At 36.2% G+C, this 26,676-nt stretch overlaps 2 protein-coding genes and 2 non-coding genes across 4 annotated transcripts in view; 3 read left to right on the top strand and 1 right to left on the bottom strand.

The window, feature by feature from the left end:
- LOC115442262 (organic cation/carnitine transporter 7) overlaps positions 1–3,925 on the bottom strand; it is a 35,476-nt gene extending 31,551 nt beyond the window's left edge. Inside the window, exon 1 of the mRNA XM_030167273.2 lies at positions 3,848–3,925. The gene's annotated coding sequence lies outside the window, so the exon portion shown is untranslated. The remainder of the gene's footprint in view (positions 1–3,847) is intronic.
- A 5,484-nt stretch (positions 3,926–9,409) lies between these two features.
- LOC115442261 (chorion peroxidase) lies at positions 9,410–25,633 on the top strand. Its single transcript, XM_030167271.2, has 15 exons — positions 9,410–9,608; positions 14,037–14,204; positions 15,427–15,602; positions 15,956–16,094; positions 17,504–17,650; positions 18,108–18,281; positions 18,538–18,734; positions 18,997–19,183; positions 19,712–19,909; positions 20,310–20,454; positions 20,787–20,946; positions 21,652–21,810; positions 22,963–23,167; positions 24,016–24,130; positions 25,381–25,633. Exons 1-15 carry the CDS (start codon positions 9,509–9,511, stop codon positions 25,448–25,450), a joined length of 2,340 nt encoding a protein of 779 aa, XP_030023131.1. The 5' UTR covers positions 9,410–9,508; the 3' UTR covers positions 25,451–25,633.
- On the top strand, positions 19,275–19,347 carry Trnak-cuu. The gene has a single exon. It is a non-coding gene; the product is annotated as a tRNA-Lys (tRNA).
- On the top strand, positions 19,434–19,506 carry Trnak-cuu. The gene has a single exon. It is a non-coding gene; the product is annotated as a tRNA-Lys (tRNA).
- Positions 25,634–26,676: the final 1,043 nt, after the last annotated feature.

Consider the following 26,676-nt stretch of genomic DNA (forward strand, 5'->3'; position numbering starts at 1 on the left):
TAAAACTCTGAAACTATTTCTCAGGGATTTGGAAAGTGGACTGCTCCGGTGGCGTAGTTGTACTGCGTGCGCGGTACGGTAGCGTTTTGAGATCCAGGCTTCGAATCCCGGTTAGGGCAAAGTGATATTTGGGTTTTTCTGCTCAGTATCAGCTCGGAGTCTGGAATTGTACCCGATGTGGCGATGGGCTCGCCATCGCTCGGGACGGAACACACTTGGCGAATGGTGGGTGCCCTGGTTGCGCCTCTGCATGCCCCTTCAGGGATAAATGCGTGATGTGTGTGTGAAAAGTAGTACTTATCAGGCGGTATTCTCACTCATTATTTAAATTAAAACGAAGATATTTTTTTCCAGCAATAGGTAGAATTGAATTTAAACCTGGGGCCAATAAAGAACCAGTTATTACTGTTTACAGGTAGAGACGGTTGGCTGTATCGTTTATATTATACATTTGTATGCTGTATGCGCTGTGCCTCCGTGCGTCATCAAGCGGTACCTAATTTTGAACTGGTACCAAGAGGTCATTCGCAAAATTAAGGGTTTGTGTCTTTGCTCGGCATCTTTGAGGATTTTTGTGAGAAATATGAAAGCCTGCAGTAGCGAACGGCCATTTTTTTATTTATTATTTTTTTGCGTACCTTTGTAAGTATTTATTTCCAAAAAAAATTATGTATACTTACTAATTATACCACATATCTTTGTACTGCCGTGTACCTATGACTATCAGCCATCTGGTCCAGAGACAATGGTCAAATAAAGATTTTTCTTTTCTCTCTTTCTTTCAATATAACCAGAATCCTACGCGGTTTCCCTTTCATTACTTATGTAAAATTTGATTATAATTTAAGGAGTTGCAAACCGCATTTATGCATATTATTAATACTTTATATTGTCTCGGGTTCCCATTCAGAAAATGTAATTCTTTGCCACCGATAGCCTCTGTCCTTTCATAAGGGTTCAGGATTGTTATGTATATTCTGCTGGTTGCAAGATATATTTTATATCCGCCCGGATAGCGACCACCGTACACAAGGTGTTAAACCCACTATAGTAGCTCACGTAAGTGTGTCGTGTTTCGAGATCCGTCTGTGTATATTCGGTTCCAACAGGCCGGCATAATTGTGTCAAGTGTTGAGGGGTGATCATCTCTCGTCAGTCGACATTCTATTGGACTCCACTCCACTTTCTATCAGCTATAGTCGGGTCACTTTGTCGTGCCAGAAAAAAAACTATTTAAAACGCAATTATCAATGGTTTGCGTAACAGACGGAAAAGTATTATTGCTTTTATAATATTATGAATATGTCAGATTGCTATAAGACTTTTACAAAACAGATGTTGTGTGAAACATTCAGTCCTACTTATAAACTTGTTTTTGCGTTAAGATGTGGTTAAGGATTGCTTAAATAGCTGTCAAAATCACCGGTTTCCTAGTTTAAACCTTATTCAGAGGCAAGATGTTTTTGACTTACAGCTGATCAGGTAAATTTGTAATTTAACTAAGCATAGCTTTGCCAATTTTTTATTAGTAAGACTGATTATGTTTAGCGATTTCTCATCAATAGCAAATGTTCTTTACGATCGTTAACTTATTTTGCGTCTAGTGTCCCTGCTAGTGTGCATATATAAAATAATACATAGCGAAGACGATACTCGATATAAAATTACAAAAACCAATAAGGAATTAATGTTTGATTTATAGTCAATTAGGATTTTAATCAGAATTTATGTTAATGAAGGAATTTGCGTGAGAATTTGACATTTCGCGAAGCTTGTTCCAACTCTATACTTTATGGTTTGATTATCTTTATGTGAATGTTTTAAATACTGTATAATGAGTAATAATACCAATTAATATCAATGATTGTCTCGGTGGCGTAGTTGTATTACTGGTGGTATGTCTCTCATATGTGCGAGTCCGCCTGGGTAGGTACCACCGCAATGTTTATTTTTGCCGCCAAGCAGCAGTGTGTAGTCAGTGTTGTGTTCCGGTTTGAAGGACATTGTAGCCAGTGTAACTGCTGGATATAATGAGACTTAACATCTCTTGTCTCAGGATGGCAAGCGCAGTGGAATACCAAACAATACTTTGTAATTCAAGGTGTTTGATGGTGTTTCTGCTGTTAATGGGTGGTCGTAACGCTTACCATAAGGCGAACGGCAAGCTCGTCTCGTCATTCAAAGGAAAAAAAAGTTGTTTTACGTGCGTGGCTAGTGTACGCACGTAAACGTGTACTAGAAGGCTCTGAGTGGCTCGAAATTGTTTTTTTGGCTCGTATTCTTCATGTGATGGGATGGAATAAAAGCGACAAGTGAGTGCCCCTACGGGGATAAAAGCATGATGTGTGTATGAATCATGTGATTTTTTCTAGTTCAATCCTTGAGACCGGTTGAATTATATTGGGGGTTTCTGTTCAGTATCTGCCTGGAGTCTAGAATTGTGCCCACTAAATGTCACCACAGTTGCTCTCTTATAAAAGAACTAACATAACTAGTGCAAAGGTATATTCTGCTTACCCATTAACAGAATATACTCATGATGCTATGCTTATGTCTTTGTTCGAGGTAGGCAATTGCGATGTAAGAATAAGTTTATTCTCGATGGGGCCCATTTAAAATGACATCTTATAGTTGCCAAAAATAGGTTAGATAACTTACGGGCTGGTTAGTGGGATTCTGGAATGGCCCGCCCATTCCAGAATCCCACAGAAACAATACTAGGATGATTCGGGAATCGAGATTATTTTCATCCCATTGTGATATGTGTAATATCTTTAATATTTAGAGGTTAATTATGTATTTGTTTTATTACGCGACCTTTCTACGAACAGTCGTTTTTTTTGCCTATTAGAAGAGGTCAATGTAGTCTTTGGAGTTAATAAGAGCAATTCAAGACATTTACATTTTTTAATTTGTTTAAATATTCGACTGGTCAAACAATTTAATAGGGTCTTATCGTTACTAAAACTTAATAGTGTTTTCGCGTAAGATTTGTGAATAGTTGTCGAAGAAAACCGAAACTATAACTGAGACATTAACATAATAATACTAATAACATTATTGTATTATATACTGTCTCACTGCTGGGAACAGGCTACCTCTATTATAGAGAGGGATTAGGCCTTTGTCTACCATGCTGGCCCAGTACGGATTGGCTTCGTATACCCATAAAATTCTTAGAGAATTTTTCAGGTATGCAGGTTTCCTCACGATGTTTTCCTTCACCGTTTAAGCTAGCGATAATTCATAAAGAATATTCGCATAATTTTAGAAAAGTCGGAGGTGCGTGCCTTTGCGTTTTGGACCTGTGGACAGTTGTCATAGCAGTCCGTTCAACCAACTAGACTATCGCCGCTTCGTTATACTGACATATTTTGATGTTCTTTTATACTTGTATGTTATGTCTTTTGAAACAAAGAATACATGAAGAACACCAAACTTTTCATGATTTCTGCTTATTGGCATGTTATTAAAATATAAATACAGTCTCTAAATAAATTTGTCTAGTTATTCTCATTACGAAACATTTTATAATGGCGGAAATTTTATGGGTTAGTAAGGAATTAATCAGAGAGTATCAAAGATCGAAAAAGCAGTTTTCGCAGACAGTCATGAAAAAATTCTATTCACAATATTAATTTTAAAAAAACATTTTATAATATCAAATATAAGGGCCGATTTTGCAATCGTCAGATAATTTTCCATTTAATCAATTATAATATGATCGAAATGAGCAGTCAAGCAATCAATCTATTTTATCTATACAATTGCGATTTTTAAATCGTTTGTGATTTCCACGAATAACTTATCTGGTGATTGAAAATCAGCCCTAAGTAGCAATACGTACGTCATATATTTTATTGGTCACACACAACACAGACACGATGCTTCAAACTCACTCGCAAGACTGCGAAGCGGGCCCAAATCTTCGAGTAGTAGTGGGGTTCCTTTAACGAAATAACTGTCTTCTCAAAGGGTAATAGAGCTGATTATTGATTAAACGACTCTATTTGCCGTTGGAATAATATTGGACCAGATTACGCCGAAGTTTGCGAACCGGTTACTTGGAATGTATTCGCCTTTTTTGTCAAGAAATATTTGAAATAGATTTTATATTAATTCTAATATAAATAATTTAGGTACTTAGCCCTGAGAGGTTTATGAATCAATTTTACTTGAACCAAAGATTTTGTTACAAATAGTCTTGACCGTAATTTCATTACAATCATAAACGTATCGTTCTTAAGCTAAAGGAATGAGGATTTGGAACGGAACATCGTTGTTTAGTCAGCCAGATCTCGCACTTTCTATATGAAACGGAATAAGCAGTCACTCCAGTTTTCTGGTAAAATAATAATAATATCAGCCCTGTATTATATACTGTCCCACTGTTGGGCACAGGCCTCTATTACTATTGAAAGCGGTTAAGCCTTAGTCCACCACGCTGGCCTAGTGCGAGTTGGTAGACTTCACCCACCCTCGAAAATTCTTATAGAGAATTTCTCAGGTATGCAGGTTTCCTCACGATGTTTTCCTTCACCGTTATAGCAAGCGATAATTCACAAAGATTACACACATAATTTTTTAGAAAATTTAGAGGTGTGTGCCCTTGAGATTTGAACCTGCGGACATTCGTCTCGGCAGTCCGTTCCACAACCAACTAGGCTATCGCCGCTTTTTTTTCTTTTCTGATAGTGGTAACAAACCAGTCGTACCGAACAATAGCCCGGCTACAGAACTCTGCAGACAATTACGTCTTGCCCGTAGTTCTACCACATTATTTAGGTTTTAGTTTAATTATTTGGGATAACTTACAGCAGTAACAATAAGCGTAGATGACTTAGATGGGTGTGGAACGGTCTATTTACTTATACAGCCATCAAAGCTGTCCTTTTAATATAATGTATATAATTGCAAAAAGATGTATACGCCTTAGTAGACGATTTTTTTAATATAGGCACGGCTGAGTGACTTCACTGCATCTGTTGGTGAATCGAGTGGGATCAAATATAATATCAACTGACAAGAGATGATTACCCCTCGAGATTCGATACAATTATGCCGGCCTGTTGGAACCAGACATACACAGGCTGATCCCGGAACAGGACACACTCACGAGGGCTATTATGGCGGGTTTTAATACCTTGTGTACGGTGGTCGCTATCCGGGCGGATATAAAATATATCCTACCACCAGTAAAAACAGTATAGGGCCTCTTAACTATATTAAACGTAGATCAAGTAGGTTGGTTGTTTAATGACACCAACATATTGGTAACGTTTGCCAAACAAATCAGTATTACGTGCATTTAACTGGTGTAACTAGTTACAAGTATGCCACAGATTGTGGTTATTTGTTTATTACGTTTTCGCTTATATTTAATGAACTTTTTACATGTAAATAAGGTTGATAACGTTCATAGTTATTTCTCCTAGTGGCGATTCCTTTAACTATTTGCGTAGTATGCGAAAGAGCTGGTGGTTTCTGTTCAATTCTCGAGATTGGATATTTGTTGAATATCTGCTCTTAGTCTGGTATTGGCTAGCCCGAAACATGATCTAATATAACTGACAAAACAGCGTGATTACACTGCCGACACTTAGAAAAAAAGCGTGATGCTAAGTTTGTAAACGAGTATTTTTTTTTTCTTTTTATTGCTTTGAATGACGAAACGAGCCTGCCGTTCGCCTGATGGTAAGCGATACGACCGCCCTTAAAGAGCAGAAACACCATCCAACACCTTGAATTACAAAGTATTGTTTGGTTTTCTACTGCGCTCGCCATCCTGACATGAGATGTTAAGTCTTATTATGTCCAGTATTTACACTGGCTACAATGTCCTTCAAACCGGAAAACAGCAGTGACTACACACTGCTACTTGGCGGCAGAAATTGCTGTGGTACCACATTTGAGAGACCTACCACCAGTAAACTGGTTTGTATCAGTATAGACTGGAATATTATTTTCAGAATGTCGCGCTTGGTATGCTATGACTGTCCACAAACCTTTTCTAAATTGAACTTCGAGACTTTAATAAAAACATGTGATATAAATGTATATCGTAAATTGTTGGGTGAAAGATTTATTGCACAATTTACGAATGGAAAATACGTCTTTGTTTGGTTTCAGCCAACCAAGTCAACTTAGGTTTTAGTTGAAGATTAAGTAGTTAGTCAGATGGCATGGTAAGTTTCCCTATTAGTTGCATTAAAGGATTCATATTTTTATCATCTATTCGGGCAGGAACACGACACATTAGTTGCATATAAAGGATGTTATTCATCGTACTATCATCTATTCGGCTAACAACAACAATGTAATAAGGCAACAATGTGCAATCAGCACTTCGTTTTCATAAAATTGTAATTGATCTGACAGGTTGGTCCAACTAATTGTTAATTTAATTTTTTAGGATTCCCTCTTATATTTCCGCACATGCCCGAAAATTTCGGACATATAGCAACCCTAGCTAGAACCATCTCTTTATTTTAAATACGCGTATTTTTATTTTATTTTATTTTATTTTAAGTATTTATTTGGGATAAAAAACAATTGCACAGTAAATTATATAAAAGTGAAGTTACATATATATCGGAGATAATTGTACAACTAACTACATTATCCACAGTTTATATATTCATATTAACGGCTATTGGGATTACGTGAACACAGTTAAACATAAAATTCTAAAAAAAACAGTTACAATATTTGCAATTCGAAATTGCAACTAATAAGTATGAAAGAGTTTTGGCGTATTTTTGGAAGAAATGATAGATCATAGAAGGTATTGTCCATTTTGCTAAATCTAGGGCAGTAGGCTGTGTTCTAAAACCTATATTTGAGATATAATGTATCGGGGTCTTTGTACTTGAATATGCAAATGATCGGTCAAGTATTTGCTCGCGTTTTCGATCCTAATTTCTCTTATTGATGTGCGTAGAATTATAATTCATGTGGTCTGTTACCAACAACATTGAAGTTAACAGTCAATTTTGATGTGAGCGTCTATCTCATTTCATCCATGCATAATATTTGGAAGTGAATATTTGAAAACTAAAACTACGTCATGTTCAAAAAATATTTGCTAGAATGTCACCTTGTGATTTCCAATCGGCTTTTGGTGTTAAAAAGTATTGGCAGGAATGTTAAGTAATTTTTAATTTCCAATCCAAGTTAGGTGTTCTCGATGTTTCTAGGCTGTGAAGGTCACTTAAAACACATCATCACGTCTTTTACCCTTTCTTGAGATTCGCGACAAAATTCGGCGAAATTACCCCTTGACCGTCGTAACAATTATGTCCGCCTGCTGGAACCGGATATACACAGGCTGATCCTGGAACGCGACACACTTACGTGGACCACTATGGTGGGTTTTAATACCTTGTGTACGGTGGTCGCTATCCGGGCGAATATATAATATACTACCACCAGCATAATGCCTGTTATATAGCATGTTCTAGAATGTAAATATTTGCTTATCAAAGCCAAGTGTAGTGCCAGCATAATGTCCAGGAAGCGAAGATATATACGCATTCAAACACACATATTACACTAACAAGTATCATTAACAAACATCATTGAAATAAAACTATTGCGGACTCCGACCCGTGACCACGATAGCTGCAGTCTTCGAAACATTGCGAGAAAATCACAATATATTACCGCAATAAAATTCGTAAAATAGTTTTATTTTAATGTCCAACATTCGCGTAAACATAAGAAATCATTAAACACATCATTATTTAAAAATAACACCTTGGTCCGCTTGCTACGGTTATAATTTTTTTCTTTTTGCGATGCGAAATTGCCGGGACTAAAGCGGTATATTTAATTACTTTACAACATAATTTACTGCCTCATTTTATTAATGTCGGTGTCGGATTGATTTTAATATTTAAGTGGCAAAAATATATAAATTATTTGGAGTTACAAATAAATTCATGCGAATTACAAATAAATGTGTTTACGCCAACTGAAAACATGAAGGCGCATGATCGATTTTGTTAAATTAATTAAAAGAAGGAAAACATCGAGAGAAAATACGAATATATGAGAATCGTTTACAATTTTTTTATAGCTTTGTATGACAAGACAAGCATGCCGTTCGCCCGATGGTAAGCGATACGACCGCCTATTAACAGTAGAAATACCATCCAAAACCTTGTATGACAATGACAAGTATTGTTTTGTATTCCACTGCGTTTGCCATCCTGAGACATGAGATGGAAAGTTTTATTATGTATGGTAGTTACACTGACTACAATTTTCTTCAAACCGAAACACTACCATAACTACACACTGCTGCTTGACGGCAGAAATAAACATTGCGGTGGTACCCAAGCAGACTCTCACATTTGAGAGGCCTACCACAAGTATGTTTTATTATAGCGTTAACTGGCTAAAGATAAAAAATGAGCCTTAATGATCAAAAAGCATTTGAAATAAAATACAATATGCTTTATTTAAAATATGAAAAGATTAAATACATGTATTTCAAATATGTGACATATCTAGTAGACGGTACGGAAAACTATAAATAAAGACAAGTCATTTAGTATGATTTAAAAAATCTAAATAAAACCATAAATCATCTTTTGAGTGCATGCCTAATTGCTTTATCGTGTTTTTAGTGTTTACGATGTTCGAAGCCAAAGAGTTCTCTGTTATTTTATAGAAAAACCATTGGAAAGATTGTCATTAAAAAATTTGCGCATGCGATGCAATGGTTACACAATCTATCGTAAAATACCAATACACTAATGTAAAATACTACATTATGTCTCTAATATCATGATTTGCACGTTTTTAATACGCTTATTAGCATATTTTCTGGAAATATATTATTTTTGTATCAATACCTGGTTCTATTAATACCTAAGGACGCTGTGACATCTTGTCACACGAACATTTCTAACAAGACAATGACTTATTGGTAAAAATTTTAGAGCACTAATTTGGTCCTGACCGGTCAATAACTATACTGTTTAATGTCTGGTCGAGGCAAATCAAATCTATAAATATTTGCATAGTTTACAACTTTTCGAAAAACGCATATTTGCCATTCTGTTACCTATGTTGTGCAGTGATGAGTCGGCTGTAAAATACGCAGCTGCGGGTTCGATGAGGTTAGTTTGAGAATAAATTATGTAATAAATGTATGCGATTTTTATTGGATATTCCAATCCGAAATCAAGTGTATGTACTTAATAAATCCACGAGTAATTTTACTTCGTTCATTTTTCTGTTGACCAATTACATTATGTGAAACGATTACATTAAAAAAATGCATACTTATAACTTAGTCGAAAAAGTTTATTATATTTGTCATGTTATCAATTTTTTCCCATCTACCTTCAAAATTTTAATATTCTCTGTACTTCATTATTACTTCAATCTACCCTCATTTTCATAATCCTTATGTCTTATGCCTGTATTTAATTTCCATTGAGCCGGCAGAGGTTGCAAGCAAAATGTGTTAATTTATAATATTCGTAAATAAGTGGCCAATATGATAGATTTTAATATAATATTACTATATATGGTGTTAGTTTGTCCGTTAGGGGTTTTTTGCCATGGAATGAAGAACTATGGGCCACATGGTGAAACAGGTGAGGTTATTTTCATATAAGTATTTCTATAATATACGGGATATCTAAAATAGATGAACGCAGTGTAATACCATGCAGTGATTTGTTATTCAAATATTTGGATCTTTTCACTAGATAAGGGTGTTTTGTCCTGTGTATTTTTTTATTAAATAATTAGAAATATTCCAACGCCATTGTATGCGAAATGGTAACTATAGACAATTTAGTTAAGATCATTCTAGAAATAATTTTATAAGCAAGGCAAATTCACTACCAGGCGATATATATATTACGAGGATATAGTTTAATACCATGCCATGATTAATGTGATCGACACGCCTTAATTATATAATCACAAAATTTTACCAGTGGATTTGCTATTAAGATATATAAAGTAGAAATACTTCCTGAAGTCCTTTACTTGTCAAGGCAATTCTTGTTATAACAAAGCGAAATTCTATTCAGAATATTTTTCAAAATTTGCATCGACCCCACATACACAAGTGGAAGTAAATCTTCAAGCTGGTTAATAATATACAATGTATTAATAGATTTCTAACCAAGATCTTAGACTGCTAGTTCTCTCTAATCTAGGCCACAAATATTAACTTAACCCAGTTATTCAAGTACGTATAATTACTAAAAATGATTCACGTATTGCGTTGAAATAAATACATACTTACTTAGAATTATTTATAGTTCCTCACGCAATATTACAATGCAAGGGATCGTGACCTTCGACATGAGAAATCATAGTGGCATTTTGATCATTAAGATGGTTTAAGCAGGTGATTTTGACAGAATGGTAAATTGATTTCTTCGTATTAAAAAAGAAAAGACTTGGTTATCATTATGAGACAGAACTACCAGCGTAAAATGATAGAAATTAAAGAAAGGTATATTATCGGGATAATAACAGCATAACATGTACAATAAAAGGAGAAAAAAACAAAATATATAAAGAAATATAACATGACTTTCGTCCAAGGAACAAATCGTCGAACGACGTCATACTGACCAATACTGCTTGGTACTCCAACCTCGTGGCCTCGGAGGTGAACTTCGGTCGGCAACAAGAATTCGCACACGGCTGGCACAAGATCCGTAACAGCTCGCCGACAAGGGAGACTACGTCGGCAGACTTGGAGACGAGATAGGTCAGCAAACCCCAGAAGGGGACAAAGGACGAAGAGTAATAACTTGTAGGTAGACCGAAGAACGGGCGCAGCGGAGTGCATGCTGCCTAGCAGTCGCAAAATCCCCGCGGGCGTCCCCTGAGATTAGGCGCCATATAATTACAAGATTGGTTGGGCCATGAATTAGTGGTGTAATTTGACCAATGAAGAGTGTGATCATTACTTATGCCTTTGTTTAATTCCGTAGGGATTTAGTTGGGTTTAAACGAACAAATTTGACCTCTGTGTGTTAACCGGCAATGTGATTGACATGGTGATAAATTAGAAATGCCAGTAAATCCACTTTCACTTCAGTTACTTCTGATTAACTGCCTCGGTGGCGTAGTTGTAATAACACTGCAGTGTTGAGTACGGGATTCGATTCCCTAGTCGGGCAAAGTGATATTGGATTTTAAGTTCAGTATCAGTCTTGAATTTCTGCCTGATGTGGCGATAGGTTCGCCCCCTATCACATCATGGGACAGAATACAAACAGCGGAAGATAAGTGCACCAGATGCACCTCTACCTATCCTTTTGGGGATAAAAGGTGTGAGTGTATTACTTCCAATTTAAATGTATGCATCAATATATTCTATTTATTTGTACAATTGTTTCAGACTGCAACCAACTATTATATTAATGTATTATATTATACTCAGTACATTATCTAGAAGTATATTACGTCAATGACATACGCTTTCTGTACATATTATTATATTTGCCTTTTGAAGGGAAGGAAAGAATAAAATGTGAACAAAATATAACTCTTTAAGTAATATTGTCTTTAAAATATTATTTTTTTTGGACTTAGTACCAATTTTAATGGAAGTTGCGGAAAATGTAAAGAACACTTCGATGTATTTTCAAAGTAGTAAGGCTTTGTTTAAATTAAAGCAATATCAACACATTTCCACAATCATTTGCATAAATAAAATTAGGATTTTTACCAAAATATCATAAACCTAATTAAAAAGATAATCATATTATAACACACGTCATTTACTTTCATATCCTTAATTTACATCTTTACATTAAAATTGACATAAAACTATTTTGCGGACTTTATCGCGGTTTTGACATTATAATTTCCTCCCGACGTTCCGAAGACTGCAGTCTTGGTTTTATTTCACTGTCCAAAATTCACGTTAACATAAGAATCATACTTACATTTGAATGCTTTTAGTCCTAACTGTGCTGTCAGCAAATATGTAAATTGAAGTTTGATTACATTGTAAACTAGCTTTTGCTCGCAGCTTCGCCCGCGCGATGGAGTTTTCCGGGATATTTTTTTTCCGACTTAATTGATATATTTCGTTATATTATGACCAAATTACAGAAAATCATTATAAATTGTAGCCTATGTGTTATTCTGATGTATAACTAATATTACTGAAAAGTTTCATCCAAATCCGTTCAGTAGTTTTTTCGTGAAAGAGGAACAAACATTCATCCAGCCTCACTAACTTTCGCATTTATAATATTACTAGGACGATAACCCTAGTAAATTAAATAACAGACGCTACTATAATAGTTAGTAGTAACTAAAGACTTCAATTAGTATTAATTAGGATTTTTGACAATAACATAAAGGCCAAAGTAATGCGTATATCCACACGACCTTGCCTCAGGATTCGCAATAGCCTCTTATTTGTATATATTTGTTTAGTCGTATTTGGAGAATGATGTCATTATGTGACGTCATAACATGTTTTGAAACTTGATTGGTTTATATAAGTGAATACTAATGTTAATATGTATGAGAATGATATTTGTAACAGCAATGGCCAAAGGATTTATTGATAGCTGGTTCGCTTTACTCTGGGTGGTGAATTTTTGAGTCTGTGTACAAACCAATGTTTATTTTATTTGGGATTGCGGATCCTCAAGGTGCTATCTCCAGCAGAATGGCGCGCTAGTCATATTTTTAGAAGCTATTTACTTGAAATTTCTAGAATATCGAAAACAATAAAAAACATTTTCTACAATATGTTTTCTTAACTTTGGTAGTTTAAGTCTTTTTATAATGTGGATATTGTGTCATTAATTTCACAATAAAAATGCCACTAAAATTGTTGATTCCGTGCATCTTCCGTGCATTTATTTTACAACCTACACTATTAACTAGCAAACTTATTATGGAATATTTTATTAGCTAAATATTTTCAAAAATATTTAAAATTATTGTGTTAAAGAAATTATTCATGGTCTTTGTAAATTCCCGTTGTAACCCGTGCGCTAAAAATGGATGGGACGAATGTTCAAGGCCGCTTGCTTGGGGGAAGGTCTTAATAGAATCAACTTTCTTTGGATGTCAGAATAACTATTTCATCGTAACATTACTTAATGACTAATATTATAAACTAGTTTTTGACCCTGACTTCGCCCGCGTAAAGGAGTTTTCCGGGATAAAAGTACCGCTATAACCTTCCCGGGGTCTTAAGCTATCTCTATACCAAATTTCATAAAAATCCGTCCAGTATATTTTGAGAACATCGATAACATACAGACAGACAGTAAAGAGGACTTTGTTTTGTAATATGTATAGATAAATAATTAAGTTGTCGGACTTCCTACGTTAAGCGACGCGTACTTAGAGAAAAAATACTGCCGATAAACCTATAACCTACCTCTGTCTATCATGTTTTATCAGACTTTTAAGTGTTTTTTCGTGATGTGTTATGTCTAAACTCAATACCAAGTATTGCCAGCCTTTATTGTTTATACCTGTGGGGGTTGACTCTGTTACCTATTTCTTCTAATTATATATATTATGTAGGCGACAGGCTCAGTGACGTGTATTGAGTGCGCGATTCGATACCGCCCTGTTGTGTGTATAGGTGAAGGTGTAACATCGTGGTTATATAGATATTTTTTTGTTAGAATAAATTCTTGTGTGACTCATTTTTCTTGTTTTATATATACTACGTTTATTATAAGTATTTTTAGGGCTAAAATACAAAACATTCCGTCATCTACATTTATATCTCTAAAAAATATCAACAGCATATTATAAGTAACTTGCGTCCAATCATCACGAGAATTGATTTCGACAATTTTTAGGGTTAAAAATTAAAATACGGAGTGGTCTTCATCTCTACCTAGTGAGATGTTGTGAGATTTGGCTCCCCCCTCTCCCTGTCTAAATACCTCACGTAATTAAGAGACGCCCCTTAACCCAAGTTTCCAACAGATTTAGCTGTTCACCGGCACAATCAAGTTTCCACCAGCTAAATCTTTCATCAGCTCAACCGACATCTACTCCATCTGTTCCAGACCACGTCCACACGAAGGAGACACCATGTGACGTGTGTCCGAGGTACGGGCGTTGCGTACCGAAGGTCCAGTGCCCAGCCCACGTGAGACCAGCGTCGTACAACCCCTCATGTCATCTCGACGGAGACCACATTGGCGTTTGCTGCTTCACAGGGTCTGGCCATGCTGGTAAGTTGAAGATGATAATAGTATAACAATATCAGTTCTGTATTATTTTTTGGCCCAATGTTGGGCACGGGCCTCGTCTACTGCTGAGCCTTAGTCAACCACACTGTCATAATGCGGGTTGGCAAACTTTACATACCTTCGAAATTCTTATGAAGAACTTCTCAGGTATACAGGTTCCCTCACGATGTGTTCTTTCTCCATTAAAGAAAGCAAGGAGAAGCCGATGTGGACTGGCTGTCATGGAGATGAACGCAGTAAGATTTAATGAGATATGCTGCGACTAACAGCACGTCTACATTTAGTACAATATTAGTAATTAGTTTTTTTGAGCTACTGGCTGTACAGGTTACGGACTGGTAGATCTTGGGTTCGATATTCAGGTCAGGAAATACTCTGGTTTGCTAGCTATGGCTAGAGGGTTACAGGTTGTTAAGATTAGGAAGTCATCCCGTCATTAAACCTAAGCCAAGGTTTATCTGTACTGTACTGTACGTTTTACATATTATATTCCGATGGTTCTTCTAAAATGTTCTAGAAAATCACGCATGCGCGTGAAATAGAGTGCTGTGTTGATACTTGGAGTAGGATAAGCGCAAGTTGGAAATTACAGTATCAGTAAAATTATAAAAATCCTTCATACCACAAAGTAAAAATACAATATTATTCGTTATTGTTTATCGTTTAGCGTAAGTATAGTGGCATACTACCAATAACCGGCATTGCAGTCTTTACGATTGTGAATAAGGTTAATTCTTTTGTCAAGGCGCTTGTGTTATGGAAAATAATATTAAATATTCTGTCACTATAATAAAACAGAAGTTTTATATCAAATACTGAGTAGTTTTCTACTATTTATGGGTCTTATATTCTAAGTTTCACAAATTAATTCAAGATGCGGTGAACAAAAACCGGTCGAGATAAATAATCTGTTCTAAATACAGTACATTGTGTGATAACCACGATCCTCAGTGATGAGGGACCAACTACACAGAGAGAGATATTCTAAGATATTGGTACACTTGATTATATTGAACTGTTTGAATGGTCTTTATAACCTGAGATCGTTGTCTATAGACCTTTGTGAAATCGTAAACGCAAATAGAAAATAAAAACAATGTATCAGTATGTCATATGCTAACGATAAGTCTCTCGTATCTATGTAATGTTATCGTTAACGGTAGTAAAAAGTATCTTGGCTACGGTCCCTGGTCTCAAATTCTAGCGGAATCTGAGCGCACCTCCCGCGCTTCCGTCTCGATCAACGTGGATGACGTCAAGATATCCCACAACCGCTCCCGGCACAAGCTGAAGGAGTGGCTCGCGAGGTCCGAGAAGCTTCTCGAAAGATCTAGCGATACTGTTGTTAATACTTCTGCGCCTAGTTTTGGACATCATTTGGTAAGTTATTTATTAATGCTACTTATTTTCATTATACAGGATCAATTTGACATATTGTTACTAAATGAAACCACACACTCGTCTTCACCTTTGCTGACACTGTGCTAAAAATAATCCATTAATACAACAAATATATTTTCACCAAAAATTTTGGTTTTAGTTTTATTATACTCTGACTGTTTAAGGAATCAAACCAAAATTCTTGTGATCGCGACTTTGCATTCTAAACGCAAATCTCGCTGGTTTTTTACAAGACAGTGATACCATCTAGGTCGAGCCGGTGTACTACGTGACAATAACACTGCAATAATGTTCAAAAATATCTAGCGAAATACTAATCTCTTTAATTTCAGTCCATGGTAACGTACGATAAAAGAGCAGATAGTCTGGGACGTGGTGCTCTGATGAATCTCTTCGCTGCGCAAGAGTTGAGGGCTCGTGATGCGCTATCGGAAGAACAGCTGTCTTTGGGATTTGCTGAGCACACTGATGGTAGGTTTTAGTAAAATTACGTTATTACCAGCAGGGTATGAAATCTTGGAGTCATAATTATATTTCATATTCCATTTTTTGTCACATAAATTTTTATATAAGCTATTGAAATATTTTTTGCTACGATTATTTGTCAATAGTGCTGATCTAGAATCTTGTCACCACTGCCGTTACCAGGGCAACCACTTTTAACCATTTGTGTTTCGTCCCATGATATAGGCGGCGAGCTTATCGCCATAGAGGACAGATTTTATATTCTGGACTGATACTGAGCAGAAAAAACCCAATATGACTTTGCTTCACCTGCATTTTGCCGCGGGAACTGTGAACGGTGGTTGTATCCCTTACGCAATACAACTACTCTAACGAGACAGTCATGTAATGAAACTAAAAATAAATTACAAACAATGTGATAAGATAATTCTGGCAATGACTTTTCTACAATATGGGCAATGATTACTAGATGTGATGTTACATAATATTTATTTGTAAAGCAGAAATAACTGAGAATCACGAGGATGTGACGTTTGTTGATATTCTGTTATTTATTTATGTACATGCTTAGTCACAAAAATAAAAGAGAAAAATACATAAATAACTGAAGCTAGTGGTTCTTAAGGCTAAATCAAATATGAGATCAGCTGCCTCTAAACTAAGCAAAATCTTGAGAGACAGATTGCAGAATACTTTTTAGGATATTAGTAATTTTTTAGTTTTGAAATTCGTAAGTTTGTTTGTAGTAGGTAATTTCAGCTTTTGAACCGATTGAAGAAATTATTTTGCTAAACTAACTAAAGTAAAGTGCAGTAAAGCCAGTTTTACAAAACCTTTATATTAGATTTTTATCATGTACTAGACCTCCACGAATAATTCAAGACCAAGATAAGATAAATCCGTTCAGCCGTTCTCGAGTTTTAGCGAGACTAACGAACAGCAATTCATTTTTATATATATAGATTCCAATATTTACTGTCCAGTCTGATAGACAATAAAGTTTATAAATGTTAATATTACTGTTGATTCAATATTGACTCCCAACTTTACGTGGCAATGCTGATTGTATAGAGACAAAATAATTTCAGTTCCCAAGAACAATCTGTAAGGTTTGTACCAGAAACCTAACAATTTTTTTTTGTTCTCGCGGAGAAAATGCCTTATGACTACCGCCCAGCCTTCGTGGGGGGCGACTGAGCGTTTATGTTGGAGTCACCGTGCCTTACGACCCAGCGTTGCGCCGCCCGGATTTGATGTTGTCCTTCGGGCGACCGTCAGGCCGAGTCCTTAACCTATATACAACGCACGGCATACGAACTAAAACTCCGTGGTGGCGCTCTTCGCCGCATTAGGGACGACTGCGGGCTTCCTCCGACGGAAATGTCTAAGCCTAAACTAATTTAAAATTCATTCAGGTCCCTTCTGCCCTCCAACGCCATCGTGTCCCACGCCTCCCAGTCAATTCCGATCCTTAGGAGGAGAATGTAATAACCCTTCGATTCCGAGCTGGGGTGCTGTGAACACCGGGTTTGAGAGGCTTCTACCACCAGCCTATAATGATGGTAAATTAATTTTGGTCAATTACGATTATACGTTTTTAAATATTTGTTATGTTTGTCTATTGTAACCAAACTGGAACTGGTCCTTGGTGTATTGATTATACTAACACACTTAACGTTTTGTTTTTAGACTCAGAGGTGCGGGCATTTATTGAAACAAATCGGAATGGAAATTCTAACATAGCTTTCTTGTTTAAAATGGTTATAATGAAGAGTATTTGTATTATATATACATTTTCATATTTATGTAGTGAAAATTTCCTTATCCTACGACAGAGGCCAGTGAATAATGATTTTGGGATACATTTTTATCTAGAAAAAATATTTAAATTGAATTTAATACGCCATAGGCAATTTCCTGGTTCACTTGCCAAGCCCTCAGCTATTGTATAATTTATATAGTACTACATATATACGTTAATTAACTTCAAAATGACGTTAATAATTTAATTTTCTTCAGGTGTGTGGGAAATGCGAAGATCCACCATAGGTATCACATTGCCAAGTGGAAGGGCAGTCAGTATTGCCCTGGTTCTAGAAGGGAGCCATCCCAGCCCCACTCACAATCTTATGTTCATGCAATTCGGACAGTTCGTCGCCCATGACATAAGTGCTGGAGTGGTCTTTGGTATTGGTGAGTGCAGATTTAAGAAGTTTTTTGGCAAATAAATTAATTAGCTGAGGGTTTTCTAGAATGTTCTTGAGAGATCTTAGCTCGAAATTTTTTAAAGATTTGATATTAAAAGCGAAATAATACGCCATTTCGCTTGTTACTCTGAGAAATAAGAAGTGAAGTCTGGTGGCCTAGAAGGCGGCAGATAAGAGGCAGTTTTAGACCAAACTTTATCACTTAGTATAAATTATTAAAAACTTTTGTTCTTTTTATTAAGGTAATGGTAGTGCTATCTCCTGCTGCGTAGGCGACGGGGAAGGCTTCCTTCCCCTGGAGCTACAGCACTGGGCTTGCGCACCTATTGCGACAGACCCTCAGGATCCGTTCTTCGGCCACTTCCGCCATACCTGCCTGAACTTCGTGCGCGCGCAGCTGGCGCCTGCCAGTGATTGCTCGGTTGGATATGCTAAGCAGGTAAGCAAAATTTTTGTAAAACTGTGTTTGATTGAATAGTGGTTCCTAAACCTAACTGCAAAGTTTTTGATGGACAATATTCTTTTGTAATTATCACTAAATAGTATTTTCATTCGCATAAATGTGAATTTAGGAAATACAAATTATATAAGCAGCAACTAAGACGTTATTAAAAACATTGAAATTCCACCAAAAATATTATCTTGGTTTGTATTTATTGCTTTTTTATCCATATTTTTGAAAACTGGATTCTCGATTCCAGATGAATGGTGCGACACACTACCCAGACCTATCCCATCTGTACGGCAGCTCCCCAGAGAAATTTGGATCTCTTAGAGGTCCAGGTGGCTTACTGAATACCTTCAACGATTATGGGAGGGAACTTCCTCCCTTAACTGTGAGGGAAGAGTGCCTCACTGCGAAAGATGGCGCTGCGTGTTTTGAATCAGGTAAGTAATATACCATATTCACTAAATCAGTCTGAAATTCTATGTTAACCAATTTTAAACGGTGTCTTTTAGTTTAGCAAATTACTCATCAGCCCGGCTAGCTCAGTCGGTAGAGCATGAGACTCTTAATCTCAGGGTCGTGGGTTCGAGCCCCACGTTGGGCGAATATATTTTTATCGATAAATGCATTTTAGTTGTTATATTTAAATAAATTACTGTATGATATAGTAACACGCTTAAGCTATCGCAAGCCCGGCTAGCTCAGTCGGTAGAGCATGAGACTCTTAATCTCAGGTTCGTTGGTTTGAGCCCTATGTTGGGCGATTGTTTTTAATTTGCATAATAATGTTTTCCAAGAAAACTGAAACTTTGTAATTTGGCAGTGTTCGAAGACCATTAATATTAGCTTCGTCTTATTATTTTCACGCGTTTAAGAATCCTTTCTCGTAGTACATATTAGTAGTGGTGACAACATAGCCATGTAACCTTTCTTGTTGTTAATATTTTACCCTTAAACCTACTTTTCAGGAGACAACCACGGCAACCAGCTGATCTCTCTCACTGTGCTCCACACGATTTGGACTCGAGAACACAACAGGATAGCTCGTGTCTTAACTAAGCTTAACCCTGGATGGAATGAGGAACTAGTCTTCTTGGAGACCAGGAGAATAGTCCAGGCGGAGTACCAGCACATCATTTTCAATGAATGGCTTCCTTTGCTCTTGGGTATGCATTTTTTATTCATTAAAGATTTGGAGAAAGTACAAACCAACTTGGAGGTTTTTTATTATTGACACAGAAGGCTGTCGAAGAACCAACTTGTAGTAAGTGATTACTGCTGTCCATGGTTTTTGGCAAAGCTAAGTTGATGTAAAGTACAACCATGTATTTTAGATAAAATACACGGTTGTACTTAAAAATATTCCTTCCCGTAGTCAATGTATTTTTTTTGTATGATTTGCAATTATTGTTGGGTTTGGTTGTTTTAAAGTTTTAAAATCTCTAGGTCTGAATAATGGGCTGTAGAAAAAATAAACAGAATGGCATCACGCAGGCTTTGAACTTGTCGAAGAACATTACACTACAATGAAACTCATGGTTATTCAATTCCCTTTAAAATTTTAAGGTCCAGAAATAGTCCAGATGTTCAAGCTGGCTCCTTCAGCGGGCTACTCCTCCACATACGACCCTTTGGTGAATCCATCCCTGACAGCGGAGTTCGCTGCAGCTGCCATGAGGTTTGGACACTCCATCGTCGACGGGAAGATTCAGTAAGTTTTTATATTTGACCGGTGAACTAGGATATATTTAAAAAATCATCAAAGAAGTATTTCAAACAGGGAAGATAAGAATTTGGTTATGGTTCGCGTAAGGCTTTTCATCATATAAATCCTACAGGGTATGTTTATTTTTCATATATAACAAAATAGCCTAATGACCCACCCGTAAACTGCCTCAGCGTAAATAATCATGCCATTTGATTCGTTATTTCCTAAAGCCAAACAAACCAACAAACATAGGTTTAAATTTATAATATTAACAGGATTGCTAGGTACCTACTCTATTATAGCCAACAGCGTAAGAAAAAGTTTTCTCATCACAGGATCCAAAGTCCCCATTCTCACGACGTGTACGAAACAATATCAATCCCCGAAGTTATGTTTCAACCGTCGAGGATGCGCTTGCGTCGATTCTTGGACCAGCTTCTCAACGGTCTGAGCTGGCAACCGATGCAGAATGTCGATCCGTTTCTTACTGAAGGGGTAAGTAAATAACAGTTAATTAGGTGACACTCAATTGGTTTCTTTAGCTATTTCGTTAAAGCTACTGTCAACTATTCGGCTTTAGATACAAATTCATATTTATTTCAAATTCAAACATACTGGGTATACAGTATTTGCTTGTAGCCGTGGTGGTCTTAACTGACGCGAGGCCCCAGGCGAAAGCAAAAAAAGAAGTTCCCCTGTTTTAAAGTCGTCGGAAAGATCGTAAAAAAGGTTTTCCAAGACACTGCGCGTTGCCCCTGCAAGCATGAGGTCCCAAGCGGTTGCCTAGTTCGCTGCCCCCCCAGAGGCACCGAAGCTTAAAAGCGCTTGCATCCGGGGCTGCCATAGAAAAATATATAAATTTATGATATCAATGCGAGATTAGTTGATATATTATTAGTTCAAAAATTAAATGGTATAAGTCTGCTGCCGACATTTTGTGTTGTGTTTCTTGAAGATGGGTGACAGTATTTAGTAGCTTGATAATTCCATAAAATCAGAGTTGATTTTTATGTTGCATTTTTATGTTTTAATTGGAATTGGATAAACATTTGAGATATTTGATAAGCGATTAAGGATAAAAGCAATTCATTTAGAGCTGTTTTTATTGGAGTATAAAAGCATATATAATCAAGGGTAAAATCTTTATATAAATTTTAAACAGACAAAATAGTAATGAGAAATAAATATAATTTTTTTTAGCTAACATCATACCTGTTTCGTGGAGGCAACCCGTATGGCATAGACCTGGCGGCCATAAATATCCAGAGAGGGAGGGACTACGGCCTCCGCTCATACAACGACTACAGGCGACTGTGTGGTTTGCCCCCCTTCGTGGATTTTAGCCAGTTTCCGCCCAGGGTAAGGGTGTTTAAATTTAGTTGTATGCAGTAGACTTGATTTTGGTGTTTTGTTTGGCTTTTAATAACATTTTTATTGCCTAAACCAGTGAGTAGTCATGTTTCTTATTTACAGTAATTTACATTTTAAAATAACAATAACTTTAAGAAGCGGCAATAGCCCAGTTGGTTGTGGAACGGACTGTCGAGACTAATGTCCGAAGGTTCAAATCCTAAGGGCACACACCTCTGACTTTTCTTAAAAGTTATGTGTGTATTCTTTGTGAATTATCGCTTGCTTTAACGGTGAGGGAAAACATCGTGAGGAAACCTGCATATCTGAGAAATTCTCTACTAGGAATTTTCGAGGGTGTGTGAAGTCTATCAACCCACACTAGGCTAGCGTGGTGGACTAAGGACTATTCCCTCTCAGTAGTAGAGGAGGCCCGTGCCCAACAGTGGAACAGTATGATGTAATACAGAGCTGATATTATTATTACATTTTAAAATATTGCATTCGACAGCATTTAATTTTTTTCTTTGTTTATGGAGTTTTATCGTATGTTACGACTGCGTTCCAGACCGCAATCACTACATTGATATAATGTATCATGTAATAATATATAATGTATCACGGGTATTAACTAAGCCTAGGTCCACACGGCATTGTCTTGCACCTTTTTTGCAGTGTTCGATTTTAAAATACAATGAATCGGTTGTTCACACGGTAGATTTTCATATGTGTCACTGCAAACTGAACTTTAAAGTTCATTTGATTTGCTTAACAAGTCCGTCGAGTACCTATACGTATAAATGATGTTATTTTTTGCATTGTTAGCGCGTGAATGGTTCTATGAAAACTTATATGCCTATATTTATTCGTTACGACGTATATTGAAAAATAACGTGCCAGGTAATGTTGTGTGAAGTCAGGCTATGACAAACTTCCGGACCCACAACATCTCCACTTCACACAAATATCTGAGGATGAACAAACACTTGTTTTATAATAAACGCAAGACAAGCTGAGATTATTACATTTACGGTACATTATCGCTTTTGCAAAATCGCTTCAAAAAACATATTTCGTTCATATCAAACAACGTAAAACTTTTAGAAAGGCTTTCATCAAATTACTGTAATAATTTACAATGTTATACTTATTTCCGTTTAGGCCGCCCAGCGCTTAGCCTCGGTCTACAACAGCCCCAAGGACATAGACTTGTGGGTTGGGGGGCTGCTAGAAGAACCAGTAGATGGTGGAATATTAGGTCCAACCTTCGCTCACATCATAGCTGACCAGTTCTCAAGGTTGAAGATAGGAGATCGGTATTTTTATGAGTACGGATCTGATGTTAACCCTGGAGCGTTTACGTCAAGTAAGTCAAGGCAACAGCAGACATAAGCCTCTGTTGTATAGGATATACCACAACATATGGCAGCGACAAAACAATTGACAGTCGCATCAACTAAACTGTTAACTATATAAACAGTATTTTTTTATAGGTGCACGCCAAAGTGACCTTACTGTAGCTGATGGTAAGTGGAGTGGGGTCCAATAGAATGTCGATTAACAGAGATGGTTACCCCTCGGCAGTCGACACAATAGGGTTTTTGACTTAGAAATCATTGAAATCTGATGAAAAATTCACAAGTCATAAGCCATGAAAAATTGGTAGTAGGGGTGAGTGTCAAAAAACGGAAAAGAGAAGAAATACTTGCGTGTGTCGTCAGCCGGCATTACGATGCGTGCGAAAGAAAGAGATGGAGCGATATCCCTACTCCACGTCCACTCCTGCTCGTAGCAATATTTGAAAATTGAAGTGCTGCCTCATTTCTTATCGAATTTTAATGCTGTTCTCATAGACGGATTTCTCCTTTGTATTAATTACTATTACATATTAAAAAATGCATAAAATCAAACATAGTCAAATATCCTATTTTGCCGGCATATTGGAACCGGATATACACAGGCTGATCCCGGAACGCAACACACTTGGACTACTATGGCGGGTTTTAACAACTTGTACAGTAGTCGCTATCCGGGCGAATATAAATATATCCTATCACCAACAATAATGTTATGTTGTTGCCTCAACTAAATTTGTAAACTAATCAACTGTGTATTTAAAGCAATAGCTATGAATTCGAATAAAATATTTTAAGTGAGACTCTTGTACTTCCACCAAATCGTTGACATTATAAATGAATCGTTCTTTCTCATTAGGTCAACTAGCAGAGATAAAGAAGGTGACTTTATCACGCATTATTTGTGACAACAGAGATGGGATAGAGCTCATGGCGCAACCACCAGACGCGTTATTAAGGGCTGACCTGCCAGGGTAAGTAATGCATAAAGTAGTAATCGAAAAACAAACTAAAGCTCTAGGTATTTAGAATTGTTTTTAAACGTTAGCAACAACGTTGGTTCTTTATGCTTTTTAGTTTACTGACTATTTTATGGTCTTAGCAGATATGGATGGAATGTTGAAATCGTTGTAGACGAAACAAATGACGAGTAGAAAAGCTACAAATCTCAAAGACGATGAAATAGACATATTTTAAAAACAGATTATAATATCATTTTGATACATCCAAATTAAAATATAATTTCCGCATGTTGCACTTTGATTGCGGTCAACATTATCAAGTAGTGAATGATTAAGGTCTATTTCCTGTCTGGGTTTCTCGGGCAATGTGTCTGCAAATGTAGGTTGAGTAGTCTGAACACACTTATTATAAGCATAAACAAATATTATAAATAGAAACGTATTACTCGCCATTTTTATTTATGTTTGCAAAGCAGAACCAGTCGTAAGTGTGACTTTAGTTAATTGACAGTTGCAGATTAGTATTTTATGGTTAGCCTCATGACTAATAAAAAGGCCCAACACTTTGTATTACAAAACATTAAATGCCACTACTACGTCAGTCATCCTGAGAAATTTGCTAAGTATTACAAAGCTCTCAGTCTATAACATTGGTGTGAATGACCTTTAAAATCAAAATATACTCGCTCACTGTTGTTTGATGTCAGAATTTGATAGAGCGATGGTATATAGTAAGGTATGCTAGTAGACATTAGCGCAATTACGTTTTTTCTTAAAACCGATCGTCCACCGCCAACTAAACTAAGTTAGTTTAGCTTAGCTCGCGGATTGAGCCAGTTTTTCATACATCCACTGCAAACTGCGCCAGCTAAGCTGCGTAAAATAGACCAATTAAGTCCAAATAACTCAGTTGTGCAGGCGAATTCGTTACTACGTGAGCCAAACTAAGCGTCTCGCCCTCCCTTATGTGCCTTCTGGCGCCTGTCACTAGTGTTTCAAGTGTTTGTACAGAGAATGATCTTGCGCAGTGTTATCCTCTGAACTCTTGTCATAGCTTTTCATTTCTTCCGTCACGTCTGATTATACCAGCGTTCTAGGCCAAACTGACCATCACGTAGTTTTACCTTATTCTTCGGTGGACCGACAACGTATTTAATAAATTTGCTTAGTTCATTGAACTTCGTTTTCGCGTAGTGTAGTTCGCGGTAGACGATCGGCTTTATTGTAAACTTTTTTTTGCAAAATGTATGTTTTTTTTTCAGTAACGCACCAGTCCCTTGTGAAAGTACGCTCATACCGGCAATGAATCTTATTAAATTTAAGGAACAGTGAATTTTTTAAATATTAATTAGAATTAATATTTTGAACTCCAATGGAATTGAATTAAGAACCTAATTTAAGTTAAATATATCATAAATTGTAATGAAATTGCTGCCAACTAAGTGACTGTAGTTACGTTATATATTATTTCGGAAGTTTGGATGAACAAATTAAATAAATTTACAAATACCATAATTCTTTTTTATACTTATTTGATACCTAATCAGATACCCTTGTTTCTGTTAGTAATTACATCCTTCTCATTTTGGATATTATGGATTTTTTTCAATGTCGTTATTGTTTGTTATGTGAAGTATTCGATTGATATGTTAACGTAAAATTCAGTAGAATTTCTATTTTCTTTCTGTTTTTCCTCCTTTCTTCTTCCTAATCTTTTTATTAATTAAGATAAAAATTATCAACAAGCCTCAACATCTTCTGTTGATTTTACAATCATTGATTTTGTCGCAAAAATAATCACTTGTACCCGATGATTTTGCATGCGTTTTATTTTTTGTGACAAAATAATGTTTTGTGATTTTACTTGGATTGTCATCATCGTTGATTTAGTTCTACACAAATCACGTGACGTCACTATGATTGCGTTGTATTGTCTCATACTGATTTTGATTTATTTTATGACGTCATTGATTCCCATTGGTGCCCGAACAATGGGAATCGGGGACGTACCCGTGACGTCACGGGAGTTGTTTCTAACTAACTACTCAGGTAAATTACTCTTTTACTTTACATTAATAATGTAAATAGTGGTTGATTGAACTGTATTTTAAAGTAAAGGAGTGGTTTCAATTGTTTATTAAATGGCTTGTAAGATTGATAATTTTGATTTTTCTTTGTTTTCGTTATTTCTATTGAGTTTTACTGTTGACAGGGTAAGGGAATGTACCTGATTTGATGATTTTTTCCCATAAAAAATTTATGAATCGGGAGTATTTAATGGTTATACGATATTCGAGAAAAGTCTATTACACCGATTTATTTAGGATGTGATGTATATGTTTATTTAAATTTAATCTGTATTATAGAAGCTTTTCTATTACAATTTATGTTTATATTAGTTATTACTTCAATACGATTCGACAAAACTTAGTGCGTCAGACTAAATAAAATATGGTACACACAGTACATGTGTCCTATTCTCTCATATTATAGAATTTTTCGCTCGTCATATATGCTCGCTATAAAAGAAATAAATCAGCCATCTAGATTTTTAAAGG

The sequence above is a fragment of the Manduca sexta genome, chromosome 21, assembly GCF_014839805.1.
Source record: "Manduca sexta isolate Smith_Timp_Sample1 chromosome 21, JHU_Msex_v1.0, whole genome shotgun sequence".
NCBI lineage: Eukaryota > Metazoa > Arthropoda > Insecta > Lepidoptera > Sphingidae > Manduca > Manduca sexta.

Bases quoted from the DNA above. Each gene is read 5' to 3' on its own strand.
- LOC115442261 (XM_030167271.2), top strand. From the start codon at position 9,509: ATGATAGATTTTAATATAATATTACTATATATGGTGTTAGTTTGTCCG. The intron at 18,735-18,996 runs GTAAGCAAAATT...TCTCGATTCCAG, and splicing joins CGGTTGGATATGCTAAGCAG to ATGAATGGTGCGACACACTA. The intron at 21,811-22,962 runs GTAAGGGTGTTT...ATTTCCGTTTAG, and splicing joins TTAGCCAGTTTCCGCCCAGG to GCCGCCCAGCGCTTAGCCTC.